The sequence below is a fragment of the Prionailurus bengalensis genome, chromosome A2 (assembly GCF_016509475.1).
Source record: "Prionailurus bengalensis isolate Pbe53 chromosome A2, Fcat_Pben_1.1_paternal_pri, whole genome shotgun sequence".
In the NCBI taxonomy this organism is placed as follows: Eukaryota; Metazoa; Chordata; class Mammalia; order Carnivora; family Felidae; genus Prionailurus; species Prionailurus bengalensis.
In genome coordinates this window covers 79,703,174-79,728,062 of record NC_057348.1, presented here as the reverse complement: position 1 = coordinate 79,728,062, position 24,889 = coordinate 79,703,174, and the positions used below count along the sequence as shown (strand labels likewise).

Sequence of the window (24,889 nt, the reverse complement as noted above, 5' to 3'; positions counted from 1 at the left end):
CTCCACAGTGGCTCCCTTTCACTCCTGTCTGAATACCAATCTGTACATGTACAGAGTAAAACCCCATAGGCCAAGCAAAAACAACTTCTGCGGTAAAACAATTAGTGGAGAGGTGTCAGTCAATTATCAGAGCTCACAGAGAACTATAAATCATTCATACTGCCACCGGTCAGAATGAAGAAACTATGCTAAACACATGTGGTTTTCAGTAAAAATCCCAGTAGGGCTATGTCACAGAAGTAGAGCTAAAATTACCATTGGAATAAAGGTTACTCTAGAGCATCCCTTCAAAAAAGCTTAAAAATAACCTTAAAAGAGTCAGATATATCTTCAAGAAACTTAAGTGCTTCCTAGAAAAGTACCCAACATACAACAACAAAAAACACAATATCTATTATTCAATCAAAAATTACTACATATACAATTAATACCTAGAATAGGTAAAAATTAGTCAATAGAAACCTAAAATAAAAGAGGTTATGGAATCAGTGAACAAGGATATAAAACAACTATTATAAACATGCTCATCATCTCAAAAATACAAAGGAAAACAAAAGCATGAGATCTGTAATGAAAAATTCCACTGGATGGGATTAACCGCAGATTAGACACTTGTAGAAAAAAAGTTAGTGAGCTTAAAGACACAGAGAAAAAAAATCCCAGATAAAACACAAAGAAAATAGATTTAAAATTTAAATAAGCAAAAGGACTCGGTGAGACAATATCAAGGGGTCTAATACACATGTAATGCGGTCTCAGGAAAAGGCAAGGAAAGTGAGTGGGGGGAATAAAGATAAACTATTTGAAGAAATAAGGGCTGAAATTTTTCCAAAGGTGATGAAACTATACACTCATATATCCAAGAAGCTCAACACATCTCAAGCAGGATAAACAATAAAATATTTTTTATTTCTTTCAAGTCCAAATAATAATTTAATATGAGGTTTATAATAAATGTATAAGTAAAACATAAGACAACAACTGCACAAAGGTTGTTAAGAATGGGAAACTAGGGGCGCCTGGGTGGCGCAGTCGGTTGAGCGTCCGACTTCAGCCAGGTCATGATCTCGTGGTCCGTGAGTTCGAGCCCCGCGTCAGGCTCTGGGCTGATGGCTCGGAGCCTGGAGCCTGTTTCCGATTCTGTGTCTCCCTCTCTCTCTGCCCCTCCCCTGTTCATGCTCTCTCTCTGTCCCAAAAATAAATAAACGTTGAAAAAAAAAAAAATTAAAAAAAAAAAAAAAAAGAATGGGAAACTATAAATCACTGAGATTGTCAGATTGCTTATTGGAGCATAACTTATCCTGAATGAATGATACAGTAACCAAACCAAACATCTGATGAAAGTGAATTATAATCCACCAGAAGGGGGAAAAAAATGTTCTACCAAAAGATGAGTAGTCTGTATGTGGTAGAGATCAGAAAACAAGAATTCCAAACTGGGCCCCTAATCATCACTGCTGAGAGGAGAGGGCATCTTGAACTTCAAACACCATTCTTACAGATGGCATGTGTATCAAGTTATGATTGGATGACATTAGCCACTAAGATTATTCCTTTGTTCCTGCTCCATGCTTACTCAAACTATAATTTGGCTTATCAATTAATGTTTCCTTTTTGAATGACTTTTTGTGTGATTATGGGGTTTTGCTTTTTAAAAAAATCTTGGTATGTAGAAGGCTCTCAATTAAATAATCAGATTATACATGGCCCCATTATTATATACTTTTCAAAAAACTATTAGCCTATGCTCTCTGAAATTGGCACAATCACTTTAATTAAGTACGTCCTCAAATTCTCTTCATCAGTGAGGCTTCATATCTTTACTGTCTAAAATTTTAAATAAAATTCTACAATTCATTATACCATACTTTAACACTTCACTAAGATGTAGAAAACCAGCTTTTTTAAAAATTACTTTTCTTGGGGCGCCTGGGTGGCGCAGTCGGTTAAGCGTCCGACTTCAGCCAGGTCACGATCTCGCGGTCCGTGAGTTCGAGCCCCGCGTCAGGCTCTGGGCTGATGGCTCAGAGCCTGGAGCCTGTTTCCAATTCTGTGTCTCCCTCTCTCTGCCCCTCCCCCGTTCATGCTCTGTCTCTCTCTGTCCCAAAAATAAATAAACGTTGAGAAAAAAAAAAAAATACTTTTCTTAAATTCTAAATAATTTTTCAGTACCGGGTGCCTGGGTGGCTCAATCGGTTAAGCATCCGACTTCAGCTCAGGTCATGATCTTGCAGTCCTGTGAGTTTGAGCCCCACATCGGGTTCTGTGCTGACAGCTCAGCCTGGAGCCTACTTCAGATTCTGTGTCTCCCTCTCTGCCCCTACCCCACTCACTGTCTCTCTCAAAAAATGAATAAATGTTAAAAAAAATTTTTTTTAATCTGTAAGTAATTTTTCACTACTTAAACCTAACATGGGTCATGAAAAAATTTAACTTTGAACAGTGATGACACAGGTACAAAGAATTTTTTTATTGAAATCCTTTGATTTATTCCTTTTCTTCCTACCCTTTTCTCTTCTCCCTATTTTGCAATTTTCATGGAAGAGAAACTACTGAAAATAAGGGCTCCATTTATTTTGGGTTCCTTTTTTCTATCTCAGTTAATTAGCTAAGGCAAGGTGTTATTTGATTGCTGTTCTTGTGAAAACAGGCAAAAATGTGTTTATCTTAACAATGAATGTTTACAGCTGATTAGTTCAGAGGTTAGTGTTAATGAGGCCAAGGTCAAGAAATGCTATTTTTTCATAGTCTGCTAATCACTTTATGCTTCACATTTGTAAACTTTGAGTCAGAAGTATCCTGTTTGTATAGTGACAACACAATACTAATCTACGGAACTACTCAGCAATACAAAAAGCCACCGTGTTCTTCCAAAGACAAAAATAATCAAGATCTATGAAATTTAAGATTAAATACAAGCCACAAAGAAATAAACACAAGGCCTAGTAGTTGGTACTGTAAGAGAAACAGTAATGAAAAATGAGATTTACCAAGGCAAAAGATACACTCCACATAATACTTAACCCAAGTACATGGTAAATAAAGATTTCATACAATTTAAATGTGCTTTGCCAACCTAGTCTGATACTTACTTGCATGGAAGTTACAATCTCAATATATACATCTTACTATACTGACTAAAAAATGTGAAAATACACCATTAACACAAATATGTGAGAAACACTCATTCAAAACATTTCAACAACTATACAAGAATAAACCTTCACAGTTTCAAACTAAAACCTCTGTAAGTACAGTTACATTTTTGAGATTGGCAGCAAATCCGAACAGATTAAGACATCAAAGTATTCCCATTTGAATATGCTAGCTTAATCTTTCAAACAACAAAAAGTATTTTAGTGAATATCATTTGTCAAAACAAAGTTTTAAAATTTACCTATGCTATAATCAGGGAAATACAAGACAAATGGCTCAAAGCACCCAGTATTTGGACGAAACTTTTCCCAAACAATTTCACTGAGAAAGAGAACAGTCACATTTCTGTCAGTCTGTAAAAGAAAGAAAAATAAAAGTAACTTTGCATTTAAAAATCTTAATCAGAGCAGCAATTCCATTTGAATTTTTCTTTCAAATAAATCCAGCAAAGTTACAATATATGACAAATTATTTGCATATTAATAGGTGTTATTTCAAAAACCTAATCAAGGAGTTCATCCGCTTGCAAATTTTCAAACATAATCACTTAGAATTTCCATAAAACTTTTAGGTTAACGGACATTTCGGTTACTCATGAACGCTAGGGACAGTCACACAAGGGTTTATTTCATAGAAATGAAGAAACACATTTCCTTAATAATTAAGATTTTTTTATGTGAATTTTCAAAGAAATCATTAGTTTCAATCAATAAACAAAAAAAATGTACAACTTAATATCTCTCATCATTAAAATAGCTACAGCAACCCAGAGAGAAAATAAGAGTTGAAGAAAAACAGATATGCAATCCCATATAACCATAATATTAGGAAATTTTTAAGTATTTTTAAAGGTTATTTTCATAAAAAATTATTGAGCAAAACATGAATAGACATTAAGAACATTAAGTACACACATAGAACACTGATGTTAGGTAAACAGTAATCTTTTGAAGTGTATTTAGAATGTATTACCAGTATACAAAAACAAGCACTAAGAATACAAGCGCAACATGTATGCTGTCCTCCAGAGTGGCCACAAATGCCCTATGGATGCTAGTTAGAATTAATCTGCAGACAGACTTCTGCATTTCAGCACAAATTTTAATTTTTTTCCTTATTCTTTTTGACATTTTCCAAGGTGACAGAGCAGGCATGATAGCTGTTTTGTTCTGTAACTATTCTTAGGATCCAATCACATAAATTATACTATACTCTGATGGTGATTTACTATTTATTGATTCCTAACTTACATGTAATCTTACATTCCAATTTCCATTACTTAGAAAAACATTCTTTTGGCTAACAAAGAAAGCTGAGTTCAATAAATTCATAATTCTACAAAAATCTAGCATCTTTATGAAAAAGAGAAAAAGATTTCTACTTTCAAATGTTGTCTTATAAACTCTTTAATTTTTAAGAATCCTTGAATTTATTTCTATAGGGATGAAAAGGGATGCTCTAAATACAATCTTGAATACAAGGCATTAAGTTGTTGTGCTTTCAAAAATGATTATCAAATCAAATCAAATAATAAAAAATGATTATCTAAAAGCATCTGAGGGGCGCCTGGGTGGCTCAATCGGTTGGGCATCCGACTTTAGCTCAGGTCATGATCTCACAGCTTGTGGGTTTGAGCCCCACATCGGGCTCTGTGCTGACAGCTCAGAGCCTGGAGCCTGCTTCAGATGCTGTGTCTCCCTCTCTCTCTGCCCCTCCCCTGCTCGTGCTCTGTCTGTCTCTCTCAAAAATAAATAAACATTAAAAAAATTTTTTTAAATAAATAAGTAAAAATAAAAGCATTTGATAAAATCAGTTCAATAATAGAAAGGCCTAAAAAATAGAAGATATTTATCCATCTGAAAGGATTTTAAGCTGGTAATGTTCTCAAATGTTAAAGTACCTTCATATCATAACTTAATTGTACTCATATATATTAATAGAAAACATGAAATGCCTTTACTATTTTTTCAAATCAACCATGTTTCCAGAAATGTCAAAATAATACTTCTGTTTTATGGTAGAATTGAGATTACTTGAATCTTTTAATTTTCTTCAGTTTCCATAATTACAACTAAAAAAAGGCGGGGGGGGGGGGGTGGGGGGAAGGCCTAACTCCAAAGAAGGGACGCACCATGACCATGACTGGGCATGAGGGGGAAACTGAGATAAGCTACGGTTTAAGAGCAAGAGGACAGCAAGAATATAGTTGGAAACCAGACAGGGAACCCCAGGACAACAGGGACAGTGGATGAGGTCATACAAATAATCCACAAGCAACACAACAAAACAATAAAAAGAAGTGAAGGAGGAGGCATCTACTCAAAGAAGATGAGTTACTGGTCTCAGTAGTAAAATGCCAAGAGTTAATCAAACTAGCAAAAGCTAGACTGTGGCAAGAAATTTCCAGGATAGGTTACCAAGAGCTACACTTAACTCTCCTCCTGTCCTCTAACATCTCACCTCTGCTATTACTATTACTAAAAGTGAATTTTAGGGGTGCCTGGGTGGCTCAGTCGGTTAAGCAACCAACTTCAGCTCAGGTCATGGTCTCATGGTTTGTGAATTCAAGCCCCACATCAGGCTCTCTGTTGTCAGCACAGAGCCCGCTTGGGATCCTCTGCCTCCCTATTCTGCCTCTCCCCTGCTTACACTCTCTCTCTCTCAAATATAAACACTACAAAAAAATAAATAAAAATAAAAGTGAATTTTAGGAATCGACCTTAGGCACACAATGATTTCAATGGCACTTGGAAAGCCTCTCTGAACTTCTGGAAGTTTATCAAATTTCAGTAATGTGTTCAGTAAATGTTCAACTTTTCAAAGTTGGAAATGGTGTAAACATGGTCTCTCCAAATATTAACTTTCATTATAATGTTACTTAATACTTAAATACAGACATAAAACTGGTAGGTATAAACTATTTATGCTCAAAGCACTTACAGGATTATAAAACAAAAATAAATTTGTAAGTTAAATACAAAACTACGAAATCAATAAAATTTAAATTAACAGTGATTGAATATGATTAATAATAGTATTTTGATCAAACTAAATCTTACCCTCATAATTCTGGTACAAATGGGAAACAGCCACAGTTGAGTTTAGTATTCCTATACCAACTGATGTTGGTGAACAATGAATTCTCTCTCCAATTTTCTTTATTCAAACTACTGTAAAATCCTGGTTTTACCATATTATTATTATGTTTTGACCTGACACATATGCATATTAAGCCCATCCCTATTTTTTTTTGTTAGCTCATAACAATTAGAGTAGTATTAATACTATTCAGTACCAACACAATTATAAATTCAAACACAAAGCTGGTTCTGACACTGGCCAAGAGAGAGAACGCCAGATGACCCAAAACAGACCTACCTCTAGATTACTGATTCTCTAGATTACTGAAAATTTTTAAATTCTTACAGAAAGTTTAAAGTATAGGCTCCCACCATCTACTCCAGCAAACACCTAAAACCTTATAAAAGAGTAGGACTGGTCACTTCACAATTAGAAATGAAAAGCTAAAATAAAGAATAAATGTTACCAAGTCAAAAAGTGCTTTTACTTTGGAAAAATGTTCAACAACACTCACAGTAAAGAAATACAAGTTAAAATTATGTTAAGATTCATTTCTCACCTGTCAGATTGGCAAAAGGAAAATATTTGACAAGACAATCAATTGATTAGGTCATAGGGCGAAAAGACCCATGCATTACTTACCAATTCTTGTAACCTAAGAAACCCAGGCAAAAGATTTGCTTCCATATCTCTTAGATATTCTGCTTTGTCTAGAACCTTATTAAAAAAAAATGCAGTGTCAAAATCGATTTACAAAGCCCTCTATAAAACATTTATATAATATACTGCACAATTCACAATTTTCTATGTTAAAAAGAAAAATTATAACCTATGAATTAATTTTCAACTGGTATTTACATTTGTAGAAGACATTTCAAATTAGCAAATTAAAAAAGACTACTTACATCGTATTTTAACCCAAGTTTCTAAATAGAAAATGAATCACAGCCACATTAAAAGTTTCTTTTATAGGTATATTACCAATGCTCTAAGGATATCTCACTAGGTGTACAAGACATAGAACTGGAAGCATTTTTTATTACATTTGATAAAAGTTAAATTTTTGTTCAGTTATGATAATACTATTGGGATTATATGATTTTAAAAGGTACTTATCTTCCAGAGACACACAGTATACATATTATATGTAGCTCTAGCACATATTCATGGGTGATATATGATATATAGAGATAGAATGTTTATATTCATTTATGGATAACATAATATGATGCAGGAAACAATGATGGGATAAAGACACAAGTGTGACCACATGTTAATAATAACTGAAGCTGGGTGATGGGTTCACTAGAATATATTACACTATTCTCTATATATGTTTGAAATTTTGATAAAACATGTTAAAAAAAAAAAACTTACTTCAAGAAGTCATCCATTAGTCCATAAAAAAAAATCAACGTCTTCAAAGCATTGTCTAAAATATTTAATCTATTTAATCCAACCTTTGTTTTTACTTTTTGTTATGTTTTACTTTTTGTTTTTTCTATCCACCTCCACTTTTCTCTTCTACCATCTTGCTGGATTATGTTAAAGCAAACCTCAGACATACTATTCCATCTGTAAATATGTCATATGTAGATCTAAGAGGTGAAGACTTTTTAAAAAAAAACATAACCTCAGTATCATTATCATGCCTAAAAAATTAACAATATTCTGTAACGTCATGTAATAACCAGTATTCAAATTTCCCGATTTGTCCCACAAATGCCTCCTTAGAGTTCACTTATTTGATTCATGATCCAAAAAGGTTCATACATTGAATATTCTCATATTTGGTTTGTCTTCTGGTCAATTTTAAATTATAACATTTCCCCTGACCCTTCCTTTTTTTGCTGTTATATATTCATTGAAGTAAACAGGTCATCTGTTGGGTAGAATTTTCCATATTCTGAATTGGCTGACTGCATCTCTGTAGTGTCATTTAACATGTTCCTATATCCCCTATATTTCCTGTACAATAGTCAATAAATCTAGGGGTCTGATAAGTTTCAGGTTCAACTTTCGGGCAAGAATACTTCACAAATAGTGCTCTATATTTCTTATTGAATCACATCAGCAGGTACACAACATGTGACTATCTCTCTTGTGATGTTAAGATTGATTGACAGTTTCAGGTATTGTCAGCCTGATCCATCCATTATAAAGTTCCCTAGCAGCCTTTCACCAAATGATTTCAACTGATGATCACTGCCTACATCTAGAACTTTGTTAGGGACTGCAACACTCTAATTTTCTAGGATTCTTTCTTCATTTATTGGAGGACATTTTTCTAGAAAGAACTTCTCCTCATCTGTTACTCAGAAATAAAGTCCACACAGGACATAAGGGATAAATATTCGATTCTTTCCTTTAATCTACCAACTTTCAAAATAAGTTTGTGCCTCTGTGGTTGCTGTAACACATCATCACACAAATGTGGTGGCTTGAAACAGACTAAATATTTATTCTCTCACAGTTCTGGAAGCCATGTCTGAAATCAGTTTCGTGGGGCCAAAATCAAGGTGTCTGCAGGGCTACACTCCCTCCAACAGCTCTAAGGTAGAATACATTCTTTGCCCCCTCAGCTTCTGGTGGCTGCCAATATTCTTTGGCTTGTGGCTGCATCACTATATAATCCAAGGCCAGCACCTTCCAGTTTCTCACTTATTCTGTTTGCCTCTGCTTCCATTACCTGGCCGCCTCTTTTATGTGTGGTTTAGTCAAACCTCTCTTTGCCTCTCTCCTACACAAACATTTGTGATTGCATTTTGGGCTCGCCCAGATAAACCTGGTAAACCTCCCCATCTCTAGATCCTTAAGTTAATCACATTTCCAAAGGCCTTTTTTCCAAGGGGCCATTTACAGGTTCCCGGGACTAGGACCTGATATCCTCAGGGGCCATTATTTAGCCTACTGCAGTGCCCTAGTAAATGAAATTCTCATGGTAACCAATGAGCTGAGGTTTTGTGATTTTTATATACTTGTTTAGTATCATTATGAATTCATGGATTTTAACACATCTATTGTGCTTCCATCTACTGAATTGACTGTTCTTTTTGATGGCCAAACCATACCATGTTTGGCCAGTGGAAGCCTCTTCAAACTAGTTTCTAGGTCCTTTTTGTCCCCCCAGCTTTGAAATATAACTGACATATAACACTGCATAAGTTTAAGGTACACAACGTGTTGATATGATACACTTAATACTGCAAAATGATTCCCACCATAACTTTGGCTGACACCTCCATCACCTCACATAATTATCATTTCTTTTTCATGGCAAGAACATTTAAGGTCCACTCTCTTAGCAACATTCAAGTATATATAACACAGTATAGCATTAACTATAATCACCATGTTGTACATTAGATTCCCTAGAACTTACTCACCTTATAACTAGAAGCATGTACTCTTTGACCAACATCTCTCCATTTCCCTTATCCCACAGTCCCTAGTAACCAACCATTTTACTTTGTTCCTGAGTTTGGCTTTTTAGATTCCACATAGAATTGTCTCTGCCAGACTTAGTTCACTTAGCATAATGCCCTCAAGGTCCATCCATGTTGTCACAAATGGCAGGATTTCCTTCTTTCTCATGGCTGAACAATATTCCATTGTATGTATGTATATGTATATGTGTGTGTGTATATGTATGTATGCATATACATATACATATGCATGTATACACACATACACACACACACACACACACACACACACACACAAAATCTTCTTTATTCATTCATCCACTGATGGACATTTGGTTATGTCTATGATTTGGCTATTGTGAATAAAACTGCAATCAACATGGGAGTGCAGATATCTCTTTGACACCCTGATTTCATCTCCTTCATATATACACTCAGAAGTTGGGTTGTGGAATCATATGGCAGTTCTATTCTTAATGTTTTAAGGAACCTCCACACTGTTTTTCCCATAGTGGCTGTACCAATTAACCTTCCCCTAAGAACAGTGCACAAGGATTCCCTTTTCTCCACATCCTCACCAACACTTATCTCTTGTCTTTTGGATAATAGGCATCCAATAGGTGTGAGGTGATACCTCATGGTTTTGATTTGCACTTCCTTGATGATTAGTGATGTTGAGCACCTTTTCATGTACTTGTTGACCATCTGTATGTCTTCTTTGGAAAAATGTCTATTCAGGTCCTCTGCCCATTTTCTAACCAGATTTGTTTTGTTTGTTTTTGCTATGGAGTGTACGAGTTCTTTATATATTTTGGATATTAATCCCTTGTTTAGTAGATGACTGCAAGCATTTTCTCCTATTCTGTAGAATGCCTTTTCATTTTAGTGATTATTTCTTTTGCTATGCATAAGCTTTTTTAGTTCAGTGTAGTCCTACTTATTCTCACTTTTGTTGCTTGCTCTCTTGGTATCATATTTTAAAAGCTGTCGCCAAGACCACTGCCAACGAACATTTCCTCTAGGTTTTTTGTTTTTTTTTTTCCCCTAGGAGTTTTATGGTTTCAGTTTTTACACTTAAGTTTCTAATTCATTTCAAGTTAACTTTTGTGAATGGTGTAAGACAGGGGTCTAACTTCACTCTTCTGCATGTGGCTACCCAGTTTTCCCATTGCCATTTATTGAAGACACTAGCCTTTCGTCACTGAGCATTCTTGGCTCTCTTGCCAAATATTAGTTGACCGTATGTATATGGGAAGGCTTATTTCTGTGCTCTCAATTCTGTTCTGTTGGTCTGTTTTTATGCTAGTACCATACTGTTTTACTATAGCTTTATGGTATAGTTTGAAATTAAGAAGTATAATGCCTCAAGTTTTTTCTTCTTTCTCCGCACAGCTTTGGCTATTCCATCTTTTGTGATTCCACATGAATATTAAGATTGTTTTTTCTATCTCTGAGAAAAATGTCATTTGAATTTTGATAAGGATTGCACTGAATCTATAGATGGCTTTGGGTACTATGAACATTTTAACAATATTAATTCTTTCAATATGTGACCTTCTGTGTCTTTTTGAAATGACCCTAGTTATAATGACAGTTACCTAGCTTTCTATTATGGCAAAATGTTGTAGGTTTATCTCGTGCGTTTTCTTCTCAGAACTGAAGTAAAGAAAGCTGGCGTCTTTTTTTAAAAAACATTTACACTTTATTAACAAATCCTACTAGAAATTATGATAATTTAAAATAGGAATAAAATTAAAATGCAAAGAATATAATATTATTTCCCTAAGTAGTCCGAATTGTTTTGTAACTGTTTTATTAATTAACAGACAGCTTGAAACAATCTATGTGAGTAATCAACTTAAGATATCTCATTTCTAATTAGACAAAATAAAGCTAAAATTATTTACTGCTAAAAAGCTATAAATTAGTTTCTCTACTATGCAATTATGCAATTTCCCCATCAATCTCCATTTAAATAACTCTCTAATCCAGGACACAGATTAATACAAATAACTGGTCTGTTTTTATGCCCATTTTAATGCAAAACACAAAGCTGAAGCAGTAAATTAATAGTTCATTCTTCTAATTTAATTTAGTTAACCCACTATAATGATTTTATGATATTCTAATAAATGATCCTTCTTCAAAAGCAGTTGACAGATAACTAATATTCAGAGAGATAAAAAATTTTAATTCAGATCCAAACATTTATCTTAATAATTTACACAAAAGCATTCTAATAGACGCTTGATTTGCAAGTTGGTTTACTGACTAGAAAATACTCTCCCACCTTTCTTTATTCTAAGTATTGAAATGTACCAATTCATATATTAGAAGGCTGAACAGTCTACAAATGTACTCCTAAAAATTTTCCACACTAGGGACGCCTGGGTGGCTCAGTGGGTTGAGCGTCCGACTTTGGCTCAAGTCATGGTCTCACAGCTTGTGAGTTCAAGTCCCGTGTCGGGTTCTGTGCTGACAGCTCAGAGCCTGGAGCCTGCTTCGGATTCTGTGTCTCCCTCTCTCTCTGCCCCTAACCCACTCACATTCTGTCTCTGTCTCTCTCAAAAATAAATAAACATTAAAAAAAAAAGTTCCATGCTAAACACCTGGAAACTTTTTCACACTTCATGTTTAGTCAATTAACAAGTACTTACTAAATACCTACTTTTATCCACTGCATCTGAAAAAATGAGTGGGGCCCTACTTATTCATCAAGGCTGTTCCTAGAATTTTTTGTTGTTGTTGTTTTATTTAAGTAATCCCTACACCCAACATGGGACTCGAACTCACAATTCTGAGATTAACAGTCTGCATGCTCTTCCAACTGAGCCAGCCAGCTGCCCCTGTTTCTACAGTATTGATTTTTTCCTCCTACCTAACCTCCTACCTAAAGACATTCAGCTTTGCAACTCTCTTTGTTGTCATCCACATATACTGAGGTCATTCCCTTTCATTCTTTAAATATTACAGTTTCTTACTAACACTTCTCTAATATAACTCCTATACTTTTTGGATATTTCAAAACCCACATTAATGACCCCCTTCTGATATGGACTCTTAATTCCTTAAATTCCTCTCCACCAGTGATCTTGTCTCCTACCTTATCTTACTGAAAGACCAACTTATTTCTTAGAACATTGGTTTCTGAGGTATGTATGACCTGTGGCCCCCTGGGGGTGGGAAGGATGGTCCCTGATACCCTTTCAAAAGGTTGGCAACGTCAAAACTATTTTCATAATAGTACTGAAATATTATTTGCCTTTTTCACCATGTTGATATTTGCACTGATGGTGCAAGTAATGGTGGGTTAAACTAGAGTTGCTTTAGCATCAATCAGCTTAATGGTGTGAAACTATACTAGTAGTAGCTGTATTCTTCACTTATTCACTTGCATTTTAAAAGAAATTATATTTTCGCCTCTGAGAAGATGAAGTATATACTTTTCCCTATTTCTCCTGCTAAGTAAAACTAAGAATCTTGAATACTGTACCTAAAACGAACAGGGTTATGAAAGGCAGAGAGAAGGCAGGCCAGCTAGGACGGAGGAATGACAACTCACCTTAGAGAGGTGAGTTTTGCCACACATAGCCCATATGTAGAGCTGAAGAAGCCAGCAACACAGAAAGGCTAATGAAAATATGCCAAAAAAGCCCCACCAAAACCCTGGTTTCCCTAGTCAAAGGACCAGGAAAGAGAGAGGCTAGCAAGACTTCCAGAACACTGCAACTTCCTCAAGTTTTCTTTATACATCACTGATTTCTTCTCTGTCCTCATTTGTTTTTCCTTACCTCCTCATCACATAACCAATGGGTTGCCCCAAGACTCAGGCACTTGACTCGCCTCTTTTCTACTCACTCACCCTCTTGGTGAGCTAACAGCCCCCCAGCTTTAAACACTACTACCTCTAAGGGCGTCTCAGTGATCTCAGTCAGTTAAGCATCCAACTCTTAATTTGGCTCAGGTCATGTTCTCATGGTTCATGGGTTTCAGCCCCACATTGGGCTATATGCTGAAACTGCAGAGCCTGCTTGGGATCCCCCCCCCCCCTGACCCTCCCCTGCTCTCTCTTTCTCTCAAAAAAATTAAAAAAAAAAAATTTATTAAAAAAAAAAAAAAAAGGACTACTACCTCTATTCTCATAACTCCAAAATTGTAGTTCCAAAATGAACCTCTCTTGACCCAAGACTCCAGTGTCCAAGTGCCAACTGAACATCTGTACTTGATTTAACATGCCCAAAACCAAATTCCTGATCACTCCTTCCCTGCCCAACAAGATCCCACTAAGATAATGACAACTCCATCTTTTCAAGTGCACAAAAACTTCTGAGTCATCATTAACTTTGTTCTTTCTCTTCTCCTCTGTATTCAATCTATCAGAAAATTCTGTCAAAATATTCCAGACCACTTCTTACCACATCTACTGCTACCAGTCTGGTCTAACCCAACATGATGTTTGGCCTAGATTATCATAAATGCCTCAGAACCAGCTGTATTAGTTTCCTACAGCTGCCATAAGAAAGCACCACCAACAGGGTGACTTTAACAACAGAAATTTATTATCTCATGGTTACAGAAGCTATAAGTCCAAGATCAAGGTGTTGGCATGACCATGCTTCCTCCAAAGGTAGTACTGGAGGAACTGTTCCTGATCTCTCTCCTGGTTTCTGGTAGTCCCTTGGTTTGCAGCAGCATAGCTTCTATCTTTATGCGGCATCCTCCCTATGTGCATGTCTTATCTCCAAATTTCCTCTTTTTATAAAGACACCAGTCATACTAAATTAGGGGCCCAAACTACTTAACTTCATCTTAATTAGAACTGCAATGACCCTATTTCCAAAAGGTCGTATTCTGAGGCACCAGGGGTGAGAACTTCACCATATGAATTTTTGGGGGAAAGAATTCAACCCATAATGCTGGTCTGCATGCTTCTATCCTTGTACTCTTCATTTGATCTCAACATTACCACTCTCCCCCTTACTTAAACTAGCCTAACCACAATGGCCTCCTCAATATTCTCTGAATACACAAAGCATGTTCCAGGCTTTGTACTCATACGTTCATCTCTTTGCCTGGAATACTCTTTTTTCACGTTATCTTCATGGCTTACTCCTCACTTCCTTCAGGTTTCAGCTCAGTTACCATCATCTCAGTGAGATCTTCTCTGTCTTCTCCGTTTAGAAAAATAACTACTCTCCCTCACCCAATTGATTCTCCTTTATTCTATTAACTTTTTATATCTGACACACTACTATTAACCTGCTTTTCATGTATGTTCCTCAACTATATTATAAACTGCAGGAAGGCAAGGGACTCTAATTTGTTCTGTGTTCTATCTCCAGTATCTAAAACAGTGCCTGGCACATAGGAAGTGCTCAGTAATTATTTGCTGAATAAATAAATAAGCGAAATGAAAATGTGGAAGGAACTATTTTGTACATTTCAGGAGATGCGAGATGCAAGAATCTGTAAGATTTGGTCCCTTCAGGGAGTTTACAACTTGGCGGTTTTGATAAGGCATTATATTAAAAGTTAATTCCAATTCCAGAGGTAATCATTTTTTTAAAAAGGATTAAAGTATTATAAAAATCCACTGAAACAGTACACATTTTCAGTTGTCTGCTAATCATTTTCACATTGATATAACAACTACGATTCAAACTTAGCCAACCAAAAATCAATTGATTCATCTTTCCCCACAAACCTACTCCGTACACAGTGGAAGAATTTGACCGTTGCTGTGTCTTCCATTTATTCCTTTCTACATCTTCTGCCCCAAGTCTAGTCCGGGCCCAAATTTCCTCTAATTTAAACAGCTATAAAAGCCTAAAAATCATTCCTTTGGACTTGAGTCTGTCATCGCTCACCGCCTCCCATCTATTTAATATGACTTGCATTTTAAACATATTTGCTGCTCTAAAATCTCCACTACCTCCTCACTAACTAGTACATGAAATAGAGCACTTTAGTAGTTTTCAAGACACTCTATTTTCTGCCTCCCTTACCTTCCTAGCTTTTTTCTGCCTTCATACATTATCACCCACCAAAACCAGACTACTTTCATTCCCTGCCTTCCACTGCATTTGCATGCCTTTCCTTACATAATTCCTAACATCTGCAATTCCCCTTCTTTAGTTTCTTCCTATAATCCTCTAATTATCCTTTCAGGTCTATCTCAAATGCTATCACCTCATGAGGCTGGACCACATATGCCTTCATCAGTACTCTGCGTCTCATGGTTATCACTTACCACACTCACACATGATCAGATGTAGTATATGTCACAACTCCTCCATTACACTGAAGTTCCCTTTGGATAAAAAATACATCTAAAACATTTCTGTATCCCAAAAGCCCCTTGCACAGTGTGCTATACATAATGAGACTCAAAACAAATATACAGAAATTGACCCAATAAACAAACCAGTTTTCAAATAGATGATATAATGAAATTAAATTACTTACGATATATACAGTCTGATCCTTGAGACTTTCAGCTTCGGTTACTTGTTTAAATAAGCGAACAAAATCATTAAATGTTTCACAGGTTATGTGGGTAGAACATCGATTCTCTGAAGAACTAAGATGATTCAATTTGTTTAAAATTTGTTCTAAGAGCAGCCTCAAGGTAAAGCATTCAACACAATTCACAAAGACATGTGGGAGCTGAAAACAACAACAAAACGTAAACAGAACAGAAAACACACATATCCAGTAACAATGTTCTCCACTTGTCCTTCTGATCTACATCTCTCCGCCCGCCACCATTCCCCAACCTGCTCTGTGTCCCAGGAGGCTAGCCACTACAGACGATATCATTCACACTCTCATATTTTCTGGCTCCAGTTGGATTCAGCCAACGAGAAGAACCAGGGGCCTGAAGGAAGCGGTAATAGAAAATGAATATTCCCTTACCTAACACCCTGTCTCTCAGTGGCCCACAGTTCCACCATGGCTACATTCTTCTACCAAAGGCCACAGCTTCAGCCTGGCAGCCCCTCATCTAAAGCTACGGCTCTTGCTGTGAGCTGGTAACAGCACCCTCCTATGGTCCGTTCAGGTCCAGGGAAGGCTAAAGCTCTCCGTGCTTTACCACCCCTTATTGATTCCCTTAACATTTCTTCAGCCTTTGTACAATAGTATCTTCATTAAACTCACTTCAATTATTTGAGTTTGCCATTTGTTTCCTACGAGGATTCAGAGCAAACTTGTACTTCCCTCTAAAGAATTCTTACCAAAAAAATCCCAAGTACGTGTTAAAACTCTTAGTAGGAATTTCACACTAATTTTAAGGTAATATTCTAATGATGAACAAACCTGGATCAAAAAGAATTTTAAGAGTTTGAAACCACAGTAATCCCCCTATAAGGATTAAGCTAGCTCTTCATTTAAAGATCAAAATGGAGGTAATTCGAGAAGTAACAAGGAAACAAAGACTTGCTTACAAATATAGTCTGTTCTCAAAATGAAATCACAAAAGCAGTACTGATCATTCTGAGGAAGATAACTTTTGGCATCTGGCACAAATAATGGGACCTATAACTATTTTTAGTGACATTCCACAAATTTCAACCAAGAAGGAAGCCTTTCTTTCTCTTTCAGGGTAACAATGTAACTAAGGCTACTTTATACTTCTTATAAGGCCTCTTTTACCCTATTCCCTTGCAAACCAGAGTCCAAAATATCCCAAACAAAATTTAGTCTGAAATGCTCCGGTGGCTCAGTCAGTTGAGCACCCAACTCTTGATTTTGGCTCAGGTCATGATCCCAGGGTTATTCTTACCTCTAAAGTTTTCAACAAAGTTTGTGTTACATAGGTCTTTCCACTGGCAGTATGCCCATAAATAAAAATTGATGGAAAGCTGAAATGATGTCTCTAAGAGAGAAAAGACAAGTATCAGTCCATACATTAAAAAAACAGAAAATAAACAATTATCTACTCATGAGAAAGGTTTTCATGGTAAAGTAAAATATTCGATCCAAATTATTTCAACAATGACCATACACTGGATCTATGTTCACACTGTGAACTAACTTGAGTTCAATCCTAAGCACATTCTCTATTAAGCACTTTATCTATTAAGATTAAAATTTCTGGGGTGCCTCAGTCAGTTAAGTGTCTGACTCTTGATTTCAGCTGTGTTCATGATATCCTGGTCATGAGATCAAGCCCTGCATCAAGCTCCATGCTGGGCATGGAGCCTGCTTGGGAATCTCTCTCCCCCTCTGTTCCTCCCCTGCTCATGTTCTCTCTCAGGGAAAAAAAAAAAAAATTAAAATTTCTGAAAAACTATACTTGGCATATTTAGTATATACTACATATATATATGCTATACATGCAGTATATATGTATTTATACTTTTTATTACTGTGCAGGTTCATATATAAGAACTCTTATATTTTCAAATTTACAGGAGATTTCAGAGATATTTCCAGGTTAACTTTACCATACTCCATTTTTATCTTAACTCTTTAAAGAATATACTCCTGCAGTCTGCAACTTCACTGCACATTTTAAAGCTTCGGAGATAAGTATATATGATCACAAAGTTGGAAGGAATTTTTTTTTTTTAATTTTTTTTTTTCAAACATTTACTTATTTTGGGGACAGAGAGAGAGAGAGAGAGCATGAACGGGGGAGGGGCAGAGAGAGAGGGAGACACAGAATCGGAAACAGGCTCCGAGCCATCAGCCCAGAGCCTGACGCGGGGCTCGAACTCACGGACCGCGAGATCGTGACCTGGCTGAAGTCGGACGCTTAACCGACTGCGCCACCCAGGCGCCCCATAAAGTTGGAAGGAATTTCAAGAGTCTCCTGTTCTTAGGAAAATTTACAGGATACTTTTAAATTATACATACTACATTTAGCCTGGCCTAAATGTACACATTTCATCAAATAAAACAATGATGAAATCTACATAGCATATATTTCAAAATACATAGTCCCAAGATCTTCCTGCAATTTGTTACGAGTCAGGTGCCTAGTGAAAAGTAAAGATTGTCAAACGTCCTTCTATTGGTCTCATTAATACTACAAATATGTTTCATTCATTTATTAGACACCTACCAAATGTTGAAAACTATAATAATGCATTGAAGAGTACAAATACCTGTTAAAAGACAATCTGCTTTGGAAGAGTTCATAGTCCAGTGGGACACAATCATTTTAAAAAATAATCACAAAAAAATTGGATGATGCAATTTCCACAAGAAAGTAGAGTCTCTATGATCATCATCATCACTGCATTAACAGTCACATTTATTACATACTAGCCACTAAGTTACACATTTCCTTTTCCAAGACAAATCAGGGACTAAGATTTACACAGGAAAAAACTTTTTTTGTTGTTTTTATTGTTTTTATTTTTTATTTTAATGTTTATTTATTTTTGAGAGAGAGAGAGAGGCAGAACATGAGCAGGGGAGGGCAGAGAGGGAGAGAGAGACATAGTATCCGAAGCAGGCTCCAGGCTCTGAGCTGTTAACACAGAGCCCAATGCGGGGCATGAACTTACAGACCATGAGATCATGACCTGAGCCGAAGTCAGAAGCTTAAGGGACTGAGTTACCCAGGCACCCCTTTTTTTTTTAAACTTTTTAAAAAAGTTTTAGTATTTATTTTGAAAGAGAAAGAGAGAACAAGCAGGGAAGGGACAGAGAGAGAAAGAGAGAGAGAGAGAGAGAGAGAGAGAGAGAGAAACCCCCCAAGCAGGCTCCACACTGTCAGCACAGAGCCGGACGCAGGGCTTGATCTCACGAACTGTGAGATCATGACCTGAGCCGAACTCAAGTCAGAGGCTTAACCGACTGAGCCACCCAGGCACCCTTCCCAGAAAAAACTTTCTAACTGCATATCTCCATGGTAAAAGCAGCCCCAAAATAGAATTAAGATGGATGTTTTAGTATACAAACCCTTTAAGTTTATACCTAACAATCTTGTGAATTAACTGGCTCAAAAATGCTATCCCAAGAATTAAATGCATGCTTGCTGAACATCTCTACTATCCAAATACCTATAAAGAGAACGTCAAGACATCGTTCAGGAAAATTTTTCCAAACTACACTAAAACACTCCTTTTCTAGAATCCTACCACATTGGTCTGCAGCCACTATTTGAGGCTTAGTAATATTCCACCTTTAAACATCTTTCAACTGTTACCTAGAATTATACTGAACTCTTGCACTGTTACTTAACCTTTCATGGCCATGCTTAAATCTTCTTAACCAACTGTAATAGGCCAGGATCTGGCACAGTGCCTCATATAGAGAAGAGGCTCAGTAAATACTTATTTGCTGAGCAAATAAAAAAATCTGCTTAGAAATATGAACCAGGGTTTTTTAGTTTAGTTTTGTTTTTTTCCAGTTTTTTGCATCTCGCACATGCACGGCACCTTGAAAAAAGGCCATTATTAATATTGTTAAATGTGATTTGTAGTAAGCGCAAAGGTCAAAACCCTTTCTGTGACCAACACCAAACCCATACCAGTCATCTCTGTTGGCCAATATTCTCTTTCTAGAGGACTGCTTCTAGTTGTGGTGATCTGGGCTTACCACTTCCAAGGAAGGAATGCATAAAGCATAACCAAGAAAATATTTCAGTGACGATATGGATAACTCTAACTGAAAGCACGATAACCAGAATACTAACTGAGGATGCAGTCATTGACCTCTTACTTCCCTAACTACTGTGCACCTTTAGAAGAACTTTTCCATACTTCACAGACTCAGACTGTCACCCAACATTCTTAGTTGGATACAAGTACTTAAGAAAGCAAACCAGAAGATGGCTGAGAGGGAGGGATGAGTCTAAGCCTAAACTGTCATTTCCTCCCCTCGCAGATAAGACCCAAGTCTGATTAACTTAACTCCATGCCTAATTAATGAAGCTGAAGCAAAAGGCTCACCAAAAGCCACCAGAAAACAAATAGATGAAACTGTGAACTGGTGAACGTTACCTCCTAAAGATGGCACTTACTTACCCTCCTCTCACAAGCATCACCTGAACTGCTGGCCAAAAATTCTAGACAGAGATCTCAAGGCTTTGCAATTCTGGAAAAGTTACTGAAGTCTTAAACCTGAAGACTGCCTTGGCCCTCACGAGTCTTGCAAACCACCACCTATATCCAGGCTTCATTTACCTCAATGAAACGGGCCAACTTACATTTGGAAAAAAAAAAACCAACACTGCAAACACACCTGTTGTATAAAGTCTTGTTCAGCTGGGGTAAGATACTAAGCAACTTCCAGTAGCTACTTTGGGGTAACCATCTCAAAAGCGTGGCGTGTGTAAACGAACACTTCCTGGGCCAACGTCCTGTGGTGCTGCCTGTGCCGTTTTCTTGTAAAGGTACTAGGAAGTTACTTTGGGTGTAGCAGTGGGGTAGACCTACAACAACCCCTGTTCTCAATGCAAAAATATGGAGTATTGCCCCACAATCCAAACACGAAACTAAAAAACAATTAGAACATGTCGCAAGGCCACGGAAACGTTTGCCTCCGGGATTTGGAAGAGAAAAGATAGTTTCACACAATACCTCTCCAAACAGGGACTGCAAGGTGGACACTTGGGACTCGCGACAAAGCACCGTGTTTTCCAAATGAGGCATTCCGGCGAGTACCACAGGGCAGCGCAGCACCCAGCCAGCTCCAGGTCCAGCTCCAGCACCCAAGCCGCAGCCTCACCTCCGCCCACAGTCCCGGCTCCCGCCGGAAACCAGACTTGCGAGGTTGTGGGCGGGGCCGGCGTGCCCGTGCGTCGACATGACGGCAGCGCGCACGCGAAACGTCACCCCGCCCTCATCTTCCAAGGTCCGAGCCGCGGGGCTTTCTTTTCCCTCTTCGCTGTGAGGTTTTGCTTGCGCACTGTTGGTGTTTGGGCATCTCGTATGCAGGTGTTCGCCATCCAAAGGCCAGGAGAGCACGTGGGGATGGATGAACCGAAAAACGCCTGGAAGGAGCTACGGGCACTGCGGGTTCCTAAGGACCCGCGACCCCGTAGCTTTGATTTTTTTGCCTGCAAAAACCTTGAGTCCCAGGAGCTCTCGTTCCTTAGGCGCCATCGAGGGAAAGAAGGCAGGCATGAAGCTGAGGGCATGAGGAAGGCGGACTGAGATAATCGCTAAAGATGGCCTTTTTTCCCCTATGAGGGTGTCAAAATTAGAGGTCTCCAGTGCAAAGAAAGGGTGAAATGGGGTTGAACATACAACTTGGAATTACTAGTCTTCGTGCAAGCCTGAAACCATACCTGGCAATGCCTTTCCCTCCTGAAGGGAAGAAGTTCCAAGGTGTGTTGGTGAGGACGCCAGGAACAACAGTAATGCTACCTTTAGCATAAGGCTTTCACCTGTATTTATTCCAGGAACACCTACTGGAAACCAGATACAGGATGATTTTGGAAATGAAAGACAGAAGTAAACAAATGTGGAAGAAGAGAACTTAGGGTCCTAAAACCCCTAGGTTGGGGCCACTGACTCTTCTTAAGAACAGAGAGAGACCTTGGAAAAGTTGAACCATTGATTTTGAACTTCAACTTTCTTTTCATAAAAAGGGGATACTAATAGCTGGGGTATTGCTAGGAGTAAAAGATTATATACTTAGGGGTACCTGGGTGGCTCAGTTGGTTAAGCCTCTGACTCTTGGTTTAGGCTTAGGTCATGATGGGGAGGGGGGTGGTTCATGAGTTGGGGCTGGCATAGGGCTCTCTGCTGTCAAGGCGGAAACCGCTTCAGATTCTTTGCCCGCCCCTCCGCTGCTCCTATGCTCTCTCTCAAAAATACTAGTGTTTTTTTTTTTAAAGGTTATATACTTCGTGTCTGGTATATAGAATTAATTGTGGACATCATGGTCAGAATCTTGTGGTGGCAAAAAGGATCTTTAGTTATTCTCTAGTTTTTAACTAAATGATTTGTTTACCAAACAAATATAGATGCTTTAGTCCCAAAATATTGGCTGATAAAATGTGCTTTCAGGTTATTTTTCAATCCCATTCTGAAGTCTAATATGCATTGTGATATACTGGCATCCCAGGCTAGTAAAATATATATTAATTGTTTAAAAAGTAATCAGGCAGAAAGAAAATCTCATATAATGGTTGTGGAATTTAGCCATGGCATCAGATAAACTAGAAGTAAGCCCTAATGTAGATGGAAAACCGCAATATTTTGTTAGAGCGATAATCTAATTTTGTGAAAAATGTCATCCTCCTTTTCTGATCCTTGTCATTTTCCCTTTCACCAGATCTTCACCCTGTGCAAGCCCCTGTAGAACCTGCTCTCCTTCCTACTACTGCTTTGCTCACCTCATCTGCTTCTCTCCTTTGATGTTTATTTTTGAAAAAAAGAGAGAGAGAGAGAGAGGATGAGCATAGGAAGGGCAGGTTCAGAGAGGGAGACACAGAATCTGAAGCAGGGTGCAGGCTCTGAGCTGTCAGCACAGAGCCAGACATGGGGATTGAACTCATGAGCCATGAGGTCATGACCTGAGCCAAAGTCAGATGCTTAAATGACTGAGCCACCCAGGTACCCCTATCTGCTTTTCTTCTTGAAGCTTGCTTCCCTTCATCCATATGCACCCGTGCTTTCTCTGGGCATGCTCCAAGTTCTTGTGCCTAGACAATTTGCTCAACCTTATTCCTGTGGCTCACTTCTCAACTTGGGTCTCTGCTCACATGTTACCTTAAGGGGCTTTCCTTGACCACTTAAGTCTCTGCTGTGCCCACTCCCCTCCCCTTTTTTTTTCCTTTTGTTTTATTCACAGTACTCATTAAATATGTATTTTACTTGTTTATTGTCCATCTCTCACTAAAATGTAAGGTCACTGAGGAACTGAACCTAAAAAAGTTCCTTGTACAGAGTAGAAACTCAATAAATAAGTATTAAATTAATTAATGACTTATTCCAAATAGCTAGCATGAGTTCTAGTACAGAGTCGATGTTTAGCCACATTTGCTTAATGAAATTAACTATTGAAAAATTCTTGCTAAAGTAAAACATCATAAAAAGCCCCAAATGTCTTAGTTCCAAAAATGCTTTCTGTGCCTTAAAATATGGCATCCCATCTTTACTCAGCAGTCTCGTATAATAGTTTTTGCTACTTTGAAGACTCAAAGTATAAATGGTTGTCCAAAAAATAAGCATATAAATAAATAAAATTGGGTTAAAATCTAGGCAGTTTACTCTGAAATTAAGCTACTGTTAGGTCCTTTGGCCATTTACTGGTAAGGAAGTTTGAATGTGAAGGACCAGCATGGTCTTTAGAGATTGGATGATGTATGAGTGCTTGATTGGCTCAGTTGGAAGAGTGTGTGACTCTTGATCTCAGAGTTGTGAGTTTGAGCTCCATGTTGGATATAGAGATAATTAAAAGAAAGAAATTAGGTATTATATCCTCAGTACCACATTACACTTTTGTAAAATCCCTCCAGGTGGGTAAGGACATTGCTTAGGGTATTATCTGAAAGTAAACCAAATATTGAATTTTTTCCCAAAATAAATATATTTTAGTAACATAAATACTGATTAATAATTATGTATGTTCACATTTATATTAGGAGAAAACATAATATGAAGGAGATTTTAAAGCAATGTCATACTAAGGCAGATTGCTGTATTTTATGTACCTTCTCTAACCTTAACTTATTATAAATCTCTCTAGTTCAGTCTAAGCATGATGTCCACCTCTTCTGCACCTTCCATTTACCAGCTGTGATAGGCAGAGTAATGGTCTCCCGAAGATAGCCTTGACCTAACTCCAGAACCTGTGAGTATGTTACATTGATTACATGGCAAAGGAGAATTAAGTTTGCAGGAGGAATGAAGGTTATCAGCTGACCTTGACATGGGGCAATTATACTGCATTATGCAGATGGGCCCAATCTAATTACAAGAGTCAGGAGAAGAGGTAAACAGGAGAATGAGAGATGTGGCAATGTGAGAAACACTTGGACTGATGTTGCTGGCTTCGAAATGAGAGGGATGGGGGCATGAGTCAAAGAATGCAGCAGCCTTTAGAAACAGCAAAGGGCTGGGCGCCTGGGTGGCTCAGTCAGTTAAGCATCCAACTTTGGCTCAGGTCATGATCTCAGGCTTTGGGAGTTCAAGCCCCACATAGGGCCCTCTGCTGTCCTCACAGAGATCCTCTGTCCCCCTCTCTCTCTGCCCTTCCCTTGCTCTCTCTCTCCCTCAAAAATAAAAACTAAAAATAACTTATAAAAAAAAAATAGAAACAGC

General features: G+C 37.6%; 1 protein-coding gene across 1 annotated transcript in view; it reads right to left on the bottom strand.

Moving 5' to 3' along the window:
• The window catches only part of ORC5 (origin recognition complex subunit 5), an 80,967-nt gene extending 59,584 nt beyond the window's left edge, over positions 1-21,383 (bottom strand). The window contains exons 1-5 of the mRNA XM_043588657.1: positions 21,197-21,383; positions 17,446-17,538; positions 16,128-16,328; positions 6,880-6,954; positions 3,398-3,509 (exon numbers count right to left, since the gene is read on the bottom strand). Coding sequence (XP_043444592.1) covers positions 3,398-3,509; positions 6,880-6,954; positions 16,128-16,328; positions 17,446-17,538; positions 21,197-21,268 — 553 coding nt within the window. The 5' untranslated portion in view covers positions 21,269-21,383. The remainder of the gene's footprint in view (positions 1-3,397; positions 3,510-6,879; positions 6,955-16,127; positions 16,329-17,445; positions 17,539-21,196) is intronic.
• Between the last annotated feature and the right edge of the window lie 3,506 nt (positions 21,384-24,889).